General features: G+C 44.1%; 1 protein-coding gene across 1 annotated transcript in view; it reads left to right on the top strand.

Moving 5' to 3' along the window:
- The window catches only part of vstm2a (V-set and transmembrane domain containing 2A), a 644,019-nt gene that overhangs the window by 447,446 nt on the left and 183,119 nt on the right, over window positions 1-13,454 (top strand). Inside the window, exon 4 of the mRNA XM_034172969.1 lies at window positions 5,520-5,570. Coding sequence (XP_034028860.1) covers window positions 5,520-5,570 — 51 coding nt within the window. The remainder of the gene's footprint in view (window positions 1-5,519; window positions 5,571-13,454) is intronic.

Here is a 13,454-nt window from a genome sequence, read left to right on the forward strand (position 1 = left end):
AAACAGAAGAAATGGAATTTAGACTCACCCTCAACTCTGTTCTTGACCGCATGGTGGCACCCCTGGCTTGACAATTTGTAAGAAAGTGTCCTGACTGTCCGCAGTAATAGCAGAGGTTGTCCACAGGGCGGTGCTGTCGCTCTGCTGGAGTCAGGCGCATGCGCCCCAACTGCATTGGCTCATCAGTGTTGTGTGGTGGAGTGTCGGGTCGGGAGTGAGTGAAGGAGGCGGTGCGACTGGGAGGAGCGCTGGTCCGGTGATCTGGATGACTTCGGCGGCAAGGTCGGTCCCACAGCCTTCGGTCGATGCGGATGGCCAGGGCGATCAATCCGTCCAGATCTTCTGGCAAGTCAACGGCTTTGAGGACAAAAGTTCACTAGTTTGTATTTAATTTATTGAGTATTGTAAGTCCCTTTGGCTGTTGCCATGTTTCTTTTGTTTGTTTGTTTGTTTGTTTTTGTCACTCTGGGTCCCGACATGTTTAAAGACACATATGAGTGCTGGATTTGAAAGGAGAATGGCCTTTAATGAACTCATGTCTTCATATTTCCTCACTGTTGTGTGTCGTCCTCACACACATAAAAGACACACATAAAAAGCACATAAAAGAACTCCCACCATGTGTCCTTAGAGAGAATGCTCAAAGAACACGTTTGGAACATTCCACAGGTGAACAGGTTAACTGTAAACAGGGGAGTGTCATAATTGGGTATAAAAGGAGCATCCCCAAAAGGCTCAGCCATTCATAAGCAAAGATGGGGCGAGGATCACCACTTTGTGAACAACTGCGTGAAAAAAATAGTCCAACAGTTTAAGAACGGATAAATAAAGTTATTTTGTTTTGATTTTGATTTGATAAGATTCAGAGAATCTGGAGAACTTTCTACACATGAGCGGCAAGGCTGAAAACCAACACTGAATGCCCATGACCTTTGATCCCTCAGGCAGCACTGCATTAAAAACTGACATCATTGTGTAAAGTATCTTACCGCGTGGGCTCAGGAACACTTCAGAAAAACACAGTTCATTGCTACATCTACAAGTGGAAGTTAAAACTCTACCATGCAAAGCGAAAGCCATACATCAACAACATCCTTCTGTCCTTCTCTGGGCCCAAGCTCATTTGAAATGGACAGAAGCAAAGTGGAAAAGTGTGCTGCAGCATTTCAAATGTGGACTCATCACACTACATGTGGTCTGATGAGTCCCATTTGAAATTGATTTTGGAAATCATGGCTGTTGTGTCCTCCGAACAAAAGAGGAGAAAGACCATCCAGATTGTTACCAGCACAAAGTTCAAAAGCCAGCATCTGTGATGGTATGGGGGTGTGTTAGTGCCCATGGCATGGGCAACTTCCACATCTGTGATGGCACCATCAATGCTAAAGGGTACATCCAGGTTTTGGAGCAACATATGCTGCCATCCAAGCAACGTCTTTTTCAGGGACGTCCCTGCTTATTTCATTAAGACAATGCCAAACCACATCCTGCACGTGTTACAACAGCGTGGCTTCATAGTAAAAGACTGCGGGTACTAAACTGTCCTGCCTAGAGTCCAGACCTGTCGCCCAGGGAAAATGCGTGGCGCATTATGAAGCACAAAATATGACAACAGAGATCCCGGACTGTTGAACAACTGAAGTCGTTCATCAAGCAAGAATGGGAAAGAATTCCGCCTACAAAGTTTCAACAATTAGTGTCCTCAGTTCCCAAATGATTATTGATTGTTGTTAGAAGGAAACGTGATGTAACACAGTGGTAAACATACCACTGTCCCAGCTTTTTTGAAATGTGTTGCAGGCATATTTGCACAAAAAAATCATAAAGTTTATCAGTTTGAACATTAAATATCTTGTGGTGTATTCATTTGAATATAGGATGAAGAGGATTTGCAAACCATTGTATTCTGTTTTTATTTACATTTTACACAATGTCCCAAGTTCATTGGAATTGGGGTTGTATGTACGAGGTCTGTCCAAAAAGTATCGGACCTTTTTATTTTTTGCAAAAACCATATGGATTTGAATCACGTGTGATTGCATCAGCCAAGCTTGAACCTTCGTGCGCATGAGTGAGTTTTTTCACGCCTGTCGGTTGCGTCATTCGCCTGTGAGCAGGCTTTGTGTGAGCAGTGGTCCACCCCTCTCGTCGGATTTTTATTGCGAATAAATGTCTGAATGATTTGGAGCTTTGCTGCATCAAATTTTTCCAGAAACTGTGAGAGACCTCCAGCTGGACACCATTCGAAAAATTTAGATGGCTTTCAGCGACGATTTTATGGGGATTACACAGATTAAGGAGTGCTCCAGCTGGTTTAAAGACCGCCCACAGCGTCTGAGAGCGCGGCGCGCTCTGAGCGCCGATCGACAGGCTCAAACCCTGCTCAAACAACCAGATCATTTCCAATGTGAAGGCTTTGTTGATCCGGGACGTCATCTAACTTTCACAAAAAAGGCAGAAGGCATGGACATCAGCACTTTTTCAGCACTTTCTACTGTTACAGGAGTTTTTTCATGGAAAGAGAAGCAGAGGATTGCGCCACCATGCCGCTCATGGCGCGGGACAAAACCACCTGTTGGTCTCACAGGACGGCTTTCAGGTGGCTTTCAGATGGCTTCCGGTTGCTTTTCAGTCGTGTGGGTATCCGAGAAATTGTGCATGAACTGGACATGCCCCAACATGTCCTGTGAGGCTTCATCAGGGCGGTGCTTTGCGCCATGCGGCTCCGCCGCGACGCGCGGAGTTCCTCCGCATGTCTGTCTCAGTGTGCCAAAAAAGTGCTGATGTCCACATCTTCCACAATTCCTGTGCTTGTCAGACAACATACCGGATCAAGACAGCGTCCAGTTTAGAAATGAACGGCACATTCCACTGTTACAGGAGTTTTTGTCATGGAAAGAGGAGCGGAGGAACTCCGCGCGTCGCAGCGGAGCCGCATGGCGCAAAGCAACGCCGTAATGAAGCCTCACAGGACATGTTGGGGCATGTCCAGCTCATGCACAATTTCTTGGATACTCACACGACTGAAAGCAACCGGAAGCCGTCTGAGCCATCTGAAGGGCGTCCTGTGAGACCAACACGGAGGTGGTTTTGTCCCGCGCCATGAGCGGCATGGTGGCACAATCCTCCGCTTCTCTTTCCATGAAAAAAACTCCTGTAACAGTAGAATTTGCCGAAAAAGTGCTGATGTCCACGCCTTCTGCCTTTTTTGTGAAAGTTAGACGACGTCCCGGATCAACAAAGCCTTCACGTTGGAAATGATCTGGTTGTTTGAGTGGGGTTTGAGCCTGTCGATTGGCGCTCAGAGCGTGCCGTGCTCTCAGACGCTGTGGGCGGTCTTTAAACCGGCTGGAGCACTCCTTAATCTGTGTAATCCCCATAAAATTGTCGCTGAAAGCCATCTAAATTTTCTGAATGGTGTCCAGCTGGAGGTCTCTCACAGTTTCTGGAAAAATTTGATGCAACAAAGCTCCAAATCGTTCAGACATTTATTCGCAATAAAAATCCGACGAGAGGGGTGGACCACTGCTCACTCAAAGCCTGCTCATAGGTGAATGACGCAACCGACAGGCGTGAAAAAACTCACGCATGCGCACGAAGGTTCAAGCTTGGCTGATGCAATCACACGTGATTCAAATCCATATGGTTTTTGCAAAAAATGAAAAGGTACGATACTTTTTGGACAGATCTCATATTCATGTATGTAAAATGACAATAAAGGCCCGTCTTCTTTCTTCTTCCACCATGAAGCTGTGTAACAGTTAAAGTTTTTGTTTTTGGATAGAAACAATCAAATTTCCAGGCCTCACTGAACCACGTATTATGGTGTCACAGAACCAGGGCAGGTCAGGTCTGGAGCATCCACTGGTGCCATACCTTGCTGCATCAACCACTCCATGGAATCATCCCAGGTCCTGGATGGCAATGACACAGGTAGACAACCAGTCCACCCCCTCTTGACAGCAACCATGTATCTGCTACAGCCAGATGACAATTGAGACATCCACTTGGCCTTCAACAATGCTGAGGTGCCTGCATGCTTGATCATGCCAAGTGAAACATGCCACATAGCTACAGTGCCATAGCTGACATTCAATCACAATTCAAGTGATACTCCTTGCCATCATCTTTGTCTCTCTAAGCAAATGTTTGTTTGACACAAAATCATTCCATAGATCCCCAAAGATCCTTTGAAGAGATCCAGTACTAAAGACATTTAATTCTCGGCATGTGTCATTGGTTAGTGTCCAAGTCTCACAACTGTGAAGAAAGACTGGAAGTACCTGAACCCAAAAGACTTTGACCTTTGTTCTCCTGCAAAAATCCTCAATTCACCATACAATGCTGTCCAGTGACTTCATCATTCCAAATGCTCTTCCCATGCATCTCTCATTCATAAAGGCAGAGGACCCAGAGACATGAATGTCACTTCTGCGATATGTGAATGTCTGCACAATTTCAAGACTTTAACCACATATAGGTACACTTGGATGAGGGGAAAGCCATTTATAGTCTTATTTCTGGAAAAGACAAAGCTCCAACAGTCTTGCCTTTTGAGTTTCACATCTGTTGCTGTGCTGAGTGATTGTCCATTGCACAGCAACACCTGAGACGGTTCATGAGGGTGGGCACCTGGAACATCCTTTCCCTGAGCAATGCAACCTGGTCTCATGGCAAATTGTGATTCAGCAGCACAAAATATACATTAATCTATTGGTTCGTGATATTGTGACGAAAAGTGCCTCATTTTCATCACGGCAGCACAAATCATTCTAATTCATTCCGTGATGGCTGCATGAAATTAAAGTGTGTGTGTGTGTGTGTGTGGGGTGGGGGGGGGTGTCAGGGTGGTTATGGCTAGGGTGGGGGGAAAGAGTAAGATTAGGTTATTGTTAAGGTTAGGGTCGGGGGTAGGAGTAGGGTTAGTAATCGTGAGTTAAAAAAAAAAAAAAACTCACGAAAATTTGACTAATTTCGTCACGGGAGCACGAAAGAAAACAAAACAAAACAAAAAACGTGAGACTGGGCTGAAGCAATGATGACCATATTCCACTGCTTGTTGATGGAGCTTGGAAAAATTAACAATGTCTGACATGGAAAGCTCTAGAAGAGGCCAGATCTCAGTGGGTGGATGCACCTACTTTTTGTCTGGTCACCCCAATGATTGGTGCACTGAGGAAGTGGTAGTTGCTGCAGCTGACCTGCACCTTCCAATGTTGTCAGATGTCATCTTTGTTAATGAGTGTAGTGTGGCGCTCAGATTCAAGCATTCACTGGTTGTTTTATCAGGGTGTGGTGAGTGATGTGTCATGGTACAGAATCACAATGAATTAATTTAAGTGACAAGTATGGCATGGGTGATGCACTCACTCAAGTCCCCTTCTTGTTGGTATTACTTTTAACTTTTGGAGGTGTATTTTCATAGGCTTTCCAGATGTATGCTTCAGAAGGTTTGAAGTTCTCCACAGCGGCCTAGGCTCACTAATGTTCTCCCTGTTTTTGTGTTTTCTGCATTACAGATGGAAATGATACCTGAGCCTGATCCTGATGATGAGGGAACAAAAATAAGTGTAAGTTTGAGAACACATACTGTCTTGTTATATGCTTTGGTCTAGCCCAGTTGTGCCAATGTGACCCAAAATGGTAGGGATTAATTCTGATCAAACACAACAGAGGCTGATTTCCCAGAATAATACACCTTCAACCACAGAAAGGAGCTAATCAGTGGAATCAGTGACAGTGTATTATTACTTTCACAGCAGCTCCCTTCCTGTGCTCACGCTCTAGCAAATGTTCAGCCCTTTTTTCTGCCGCTCTGCATGTGCACTCAGTGCCCAGAGGAGCTTTCAACACTTGTGATCACATATTGAAACAGCCATATGGTTCTGAGATCAGAGGAGCCTCATGCTAAAGTCTTTTCAAAAATAACAGAAGACACAGATGTAACATGCCTTTCACAACCACAAATGCTGATGTAGTTAAAGGGGCCATACATCATAAATACACAAAGGGGTAAAAAACATATGTTTGGAATGTCTTAATGCTCTGAAAATAATTGGAAGAATTGCTAATAAATGGACAAACAGAAAAGAACCACCATAAGTACACTGATAGAAGTTGCAAGTGTTTGTAAAAATGATAATACGTAGACATCAATTGACCAACACGCCATCCATATTTCCCCATCTGTTTTGGGAAAATCAGTAGGGATTTTAGATTGTGGCAAAAATAACAATAATAGCAAACAATGGCTATTTTGCCTTTACTATTTGTGACATATAGTACAGATTAGATGAATATTTTCTACACAGAAAATTCAAAGCATTGTGTCAATAATTTAAAAATGAAGATACATTAAACTCACAATAATTCAAGAAACAATATCAATAATTCTATCTAAATATGGCTGGATGATGTGATCATATTATTTGGACAGGTTTCAATTATGTACTAATTTATTAATAAATTAGTTAATTAATTTATTATTATTATTAATATTATTGTTGTGTTAATTTAAAATAGAACTAATTATATCTACTGATCTGGCGATTTGTGACAAATTAAAATTCTAATAAGGTGGTGGTAGATAATAATGGTTTCTTTCTCTAATTTGATACATCTCTGTGATAAAGCAATCGCTCACAGGACCCCATTCATCATGTACTTCACTCCACAGCATCTTTCACTGACAACCACATCTGCTCTCAACAGTCTCTCTCACTCACTTTTTCTTTTGTGGCACAATTTTTTTTAAAGGGTTGCAATACCATATTCATTTTGATTTAGAACAGAAACACTTTGACAATAAAATGGTTCACTTATCTCATTTACATTTCTCTGATGCCTGTCTGCATTTTACTGGATATATACACCAAGGCCCTTCCCAAGCCAAGGAATATAGATAGATAAATAGACAACCAGACAGACAGCTGGTCCATCCCATCTATATTCTGCAAGGAGGATAAATTGAACACCCTATTTTGATCACGCCCAGAGAAATGTGCAGGATGAACAGACTTTTGTAGCAGACATTATCTCACAATGTGAATGGAACTCCTCTTCTGAGTGTCCCTTAATAATTGTACATTTGTTATACATTAATTCCAGCAGTTCCCAAGGTCCCTCTGAGGAGATCTATTACCAAATAAATCCTGTCATCAGGTTCCATCGCACTGGGCTGCAACTGCTTGCGACCAGCATTTACAAGGGAAATGGAGTGGAGTGGCACCAACCATTCGCATGAGTTGCTAGGTGTCACTCGCATGTGGGTTGAATTTTGAATAGTTCAATGTTGGTGAGGCAACAAAACCCCTCACCAAGAACTCGGAAAGCCGTCACGGGCATCGCAAAGACTGTAGCCGCCATGACATGACACACCTGACCACAGCAGCTGGGATTTTCTTTTTTTTTTTCTCCTTTCTTTTTGTCTAAATCAGGACCACAACAGAAAAAGTCTCATGCCGTTGGTGGCTGTGAGACATGTGCATGCATGGTCAGCCTACGAGCACAGAGGTGGGATTCAGCCAAGGAGGACATCATTCCGCAGGAGGACATTGCGCACCATCTGTGCGTGATGATGGCAACCAGGACATCTTTGATCACATGGACTACTGGGCAATATATATATATATATACATATATATATATATATATATATATATATATATATGAGGTCTGTTAGAAAACTATCCGACCTTTTTATTTTTTGCAAAAACCATATGGATTTGAATCATGTGTGATTGCATCAGCCAAGCTTGAACCTTCGTGCGCATGCATGAGTTTTTTCACGCCTGTCGGTTGCGTCATTCGCCTGTGAGCATGCTTTGTGGGAGGAGTGGTCCAGCCCCCTCGGCGGATTTTCATTGTCAGGAAAATGGCTGAGCGACTGCCGCTTTGCTGCATCAAACTTTTTTAAGAAACTGTGAGAGACAGCCAGGTGGAAACCATTCGGAAAATTCAGATGGCTTTTGGTGAAGATCTTATGGGCATCACGCAGATTAAGGAGCATTACAACCGGAATAAAGATGGCTGAGGGCACGCCGTGCTTCAAGCGGCTATTGACAGGCTGAAACGACCAGATCATTTCCAAAGTGAAGGCTGTGTTGATCCGGGACGTCGTCTGACTACCAGAGAAATGGCGAGAGGTGGATATAGCACTTTTTCGGCACATTACACTGTTTCAGGAGATTTTGTAAGGAAAGACGTGTGGCGGAATTCGCATGTCAGGATGGAGCCGCGTAATGGCGCAGAACAAAAAGCACCTCCGTGTTGGAAGTCTCACGGGACATGCCCAGCTCTTCCACCACTCGGAAGATTCAGACGGCTTTGGGTGGCTTTTCAGTCGAGTGAGTATCCGAGAAATTGTCGAAGATCTGGGCATGTCACATGTCCTGTGAGACCAACACGGAGGTGCTTTCATTCCGCGCCATTAGCGGCTCCGTGGCGAATTCTTCCGCTCCTGTTTTCATGACAAACTCTCCTTTAACAGTGGAATGTGCCAGAAAAGTGCTGATGTCCACCTTTTCTGCCATTTCTCTGGTAGTCAGACGACGTCCCGGATCAACACAGCATTCAGTTTGGAAATGATCTGGTCGCTTCAGCCTGTCGATCACCGCTCGGAGCGTGGCGCGCCCTCCGCCATTGTGTGCCATCTTTAAACCGGCTGTAACACTCCTTAATCTGTGTGATACCCATAAAATCGTCCCTGAAAGCCATCTGAATTTTCCGAATGGTGTCCACCTGTCTGTCTCTCAGAGTTTCTGGAAAAATTTGATGCATTGCTGCTCCAGCCATTCAGACGTTTTCCTCACAATGAAAATCCGATGAGGGGGGAGGACTAGTGCTTACTCAAAGCCTGCTCACAGGCGAATGACACAACCGACAGGTGTGAAAAAACTCACGAAAAAACGCGGACGGATTGGCGCGTCGGCTCGCAGCTGGTGCAGCGTGCCCGCCACAGGAAAAACACCTCCGTGTTGATAACCATTTGTAAAATCCAGGTGGCTTTTGGTGGCTTTCAGTTGAGTGAGTATCTGAGAAATTGTTTAACAGCAGGGCATGTTCCAACTTGTCCTTAAGGCTTCCAACGGAGGTGTTTTTCCTGTGGCGGGTGCGCTGCGCTGGCTGCGAGCCGACGCACCAGTCCATCCGCACATCTTTCATTAAAAAATCTCCTTTAACAGTGGAATGTCTGGATAAACTGCTGATCCCGACTTCTACTGAAAGTTCTCTGTTCTCTCACGATGTCCTGGGTCAACAGAGGCTTAAATTTGGAGGTTTTCAGTTTGAAACAGGATGACGACGTCGCCTCGGAGCGCTGTGCGACGTCCTGGTCCGTGGGAAGTCCTTACAGCGATAGAAACAATCCAAAATCTCTCATCAGCCGTTAAAATTTTCACAGAAAACCAGCTTAATTTGTCGAATGGTAGCCACTCAGATGTGCCTTACAGTTTTGGAAAAAGATTTGATGAAGCACAGCGCCAGTCTCTCAGCAACTTCTCAGACAAAGGAATTCCGACGAGGGGGCTGGACCACACCTCCCACAAGGCGTGCTCACAGGTGAATGACGTCACCAACAGGCGTGAAAAAACTCTCGCATGCCCACGAGGGTTCAAGCTTGGCTGATGTAATCACACATGATTCAAATCCATATGGTTTTTTAAAAAAATAGTAAGGTCGGATACTTTTCTAATATATATATATATATATATATATATATATATATATATATATATATACAGTGTATTCAGCACTTCACTTTTTCCAAATTTTGTTCTGTTACAGCCCTATTCCAAAATGGAGGAAATTCATTTTTTCCTTCTAATTTCTAGTCACAACAGCCCATAATGACAGCATTTCCCCCCAATCAAGTTGCAAATCACACATACGTAAGTATTCATAGCCTTTGCCATGAAGCTGAAAACTGAGCTCAGGTGCATCCTGTTTCCACTGATCATGCTTGAGATGTTTCTACAGTTTAATTGGAGTCCACCTGGGGTAAATTCAGTTGATTGGACATGATTTGTCTACATATAAGATCCTACAGCTGACAGTTTCTTTTCACAGCACAAACCAAGCATGAAGTCAAATCAATCAATCAATCAATCAACTTTTTTCTTATATAGCGCCAAATCACAACAAACAGTTGCCCCAAGGCGCTCTATATTGTAAGGCAAGGCCATACAATAATTATGAAAAACCCCAACGGTCAAAACGACCCCCTATGAGCAAGCACTTGGCTACAGTGGGAAGGAAAAACTCCCTTTTAACAGGAAGAAACCTCCAGCAGAACCAGGCTCAGGGAGGGGCAATCTTCTGCTGAGACTGGTTGGGGCTGAGGGAAAGAACCAGGAAAAAGACATGCTGTGAAGGGGGGCAGAGATCGATCACTAATGATTAAATGCAGAGTGATGCATACGGAGCAAAAAGAGAAAGAAACAGTGCATCATGGGAACCCCCCCACAGTCTACGTCTAAAGCAGCATAACCAAGGGATGGTCCAGGGTCACCTGATCCAGCCCTAACTATAAGCCTTAGCGAAAAGGAAAGTTTTAAGCCTAATCTTAAAAGTAGAGAGGGTATCTGTCTCCCTGATCTGAATTGGGAGCTGGTTCCACAGGAGAGGAGCCTGAAAGCTGAAGGCTCTGCCTCCCATTCTACTCTTACAAACCCTAGGAACTACAAGTAAGCCTGCAGTCTGAGAGCGAAGCGCTCTAATGGGGTAATATGGTACTATGAGGTCCCTAAGATAAGATGGGACCTGATTATTCAAATTGTGTGTGGACCTTCATGACAAGGCACAAAGCTGGGGAAGGATACAGAATCATTTCTGCTGCTTTGAAGGTTGCAAAGAGCATAGTGGCCTGCATGATCAGAAAACGGAAGAAGTTCCCATCCACCAGGACCCTTCCAAGATCTCTTTACCCTTCTGAACTGAATGAATGTGGGAGAAGTCAGACAGGTGAACAAAAATCGCATAGTCAATCTGTCAGAGCTCCAGCATTCCTCTGTGGAGAGAGGACACCCTTTCAGAAGTACAACCATCTCTGCAGCAATACACAAATCAGGCATGTATGGTAGAGTGGACAAACGGAAGCCACATCTTAGTAAAAGGCACATGGCGGCCCACCTGGAGTTTGCCAAAAGACAACTGAAGGACTCTCAGACCATGAGAAACTAAATTCTCTAGTATGATGAGAAAAAGTTTGAACTCTTTGGCATATCTGCCAGGTGTCATGTTTGGAGGAAACCAGGTCACCTAGCCAATATCATCCCAACAGTGAAGCACGGTGGTGACACCATCATCCTGCAGAGATGTTTTACAGCAGCAAGAACTGGGAGTCTAGTCAGAATTAAGTGATAGATGAATGCAGCAATATACAGAGACATCCTGGATGAAAACCCGCTCCAGAGCGCTCTTGACCTCAGACTGGGGAGACAGTTCATCTTTCAGTAGGGCAATGACCCTAAACATACAGCCAAGATAAAAAAAAAGGGGTAACTTCTGGACAACTCTGTGAATGTTCTTGAATGGCCCAGCCAGAGCCCAGACCTGAATCCAATTGAACATCTCTGGAGAGATGTGAAAATGGTTGTGCACTTGCGCTCCCCATCCAACCTGATGGAACTTGAGAGGTGCTGTAAAGAGGAATGAGCAAAACTGCCCAAAGATACGTAGGTGCATCTAGCTTGTGGTATCATATTCAAAAAGACTTGAGGTTGTAATTGCTGCCGAGTTTTGAGCAAAGGATGTGGACAGTTATGTCCCCTTCACACATAGTATAAATGTGGTCGTATTGCGCATGACGTGCGCATGAAGCAGGAATCATATGCAATATGTGTAAATTCGTAGCCGCCTCCAATGCGTTGTACACATGTTGCTACAGCTATGTGGCTGAAAGACAGAGTGTGGCTGTGAGAGCCCATTAAAGCCATCTTGTGGCAGGTGTTGGCCAAATTCCAGGTGAAACACGCACATCTAACATCACTCATTTGGCACTGAGAAAATGTGTGGCCATTCGCACTATTACCACGAAAACAGTCAGCAGATGATCACTGTTGAGCTGGATGTGAAATTTCCTAAGTGCCTCCACGAGTATCGCGTGAAAGCAACACACGTGGCATGCGTGCGTATCTCACGTGTGCACCTGTGTCGCACCCCCCACCCACATACATGTGGCATATGTGTGTTTCTGTGTCTTTCGTGACATGGCATGTGTGTGTTTCTGTGTCTTTCGTGTTATGTGTGAAGGGGCCCTTACTCTTGATCACTTGAGTGTAATTTCAAACCAAGATCCTCTGACTTCTCACTCAGCTTCTCAAGTGCTGCAATCAGGGTAGCCATTGATTCCGTAAAGATCACAGCATTGCCTGTCAAAGTGAACATCAGTAAAACTTTCCTTACCAACAAGGCCACTGTTTTTTACACCCTTACCCAACACCCTGTCTATACAAGCAACAAATAATGTAAAAAACAGAACTCATGCCTGACAAACATCATTATTCACTGGCAAAAAGTCAGACTTTCTGCGACCACTCCAGACCCCTGGAACTTTTCCTGCTTACAGCTGTTTCACCATCTTTGCATTCTCAGTAACATTTGATGGTTTGCACTTGGCGAGAGAAAAAGCGATAAGAACCCTAAAACTGAATATGTGTACCATCCAAACAGCAAGACCAGTGTTTATGTAAATGTTAAAAGTCTCCGAACCAATGGCTCAGTGGAGGAGATCCATCTGTCAGGACCAAACTCTCACTCAACACGCCTGTTCCTCCATACCTGCATATTGTCTTGATGCAGAATGCTTTGATTTCTATGTAAGCACAGTGTAACTAAACCACAGATAGTAGTTGACCATACGTATGTTGAAGAAATATTACTTTGTCACCAAAGGTTGCTTTTTGTGCTCTGAGATTTGAAACACCTCCACCTGTTGTAATTGAAAACTCCAATATGATTCCTAGTTGTCGTCCAGCTTATTTAAAATTTCCATAACAGTTGTGCATTTTGTGATGAAAGCATAGAATTTGGTATACATACGAGGTCTGTTAGAAAAGTATCCGACCTTTTTATTTTTTGCAAAAACATGATGGATTTGAATCACATGTGCTTGCATGAGCCAACCTTGAACCTTTGTGCGCATGCGTGAATTTTTTTCACGCCTGTCGATTGCGTCATTTGCTGGCAAGCAGCATTTGTGTGAGGTCATGTGTAGTGCTCTCGGCGGATTTTCATTGCAAGGAAAATGGCGGAACGACTGCATCAAATTTTGCCAGAAACTGGACAACAGCCAGGTGGAAACCATTCGGAAGATTCAGACTGCTTTCAGTGATGATTCTATGGGCATCACACAGATTAAGGAGTGGTACAACCAGTTTAAAGACGGATGCACAACGGTGGAGAACGCGCCACGCTCCGGTCGGCCATCAACATGCTGAAATGACCACATCATTTCC

The sequence above is a fragment of the Thalassophryne amazonica genome, chromosome 1, assembly GCF_902500255.1.
Source record: "Thalassophryne amazonica chromosome 1, fThaAma1.1, whole genome shotgun sequence".
Taxonomy (NCBI): domain Eukaryota; kingdom Metazoa; phylum Chordata; class Actinopteri; order Batrachoidiformes; family Batrachoididae; genus Thalassophryne; species Thalassophryne amazonica.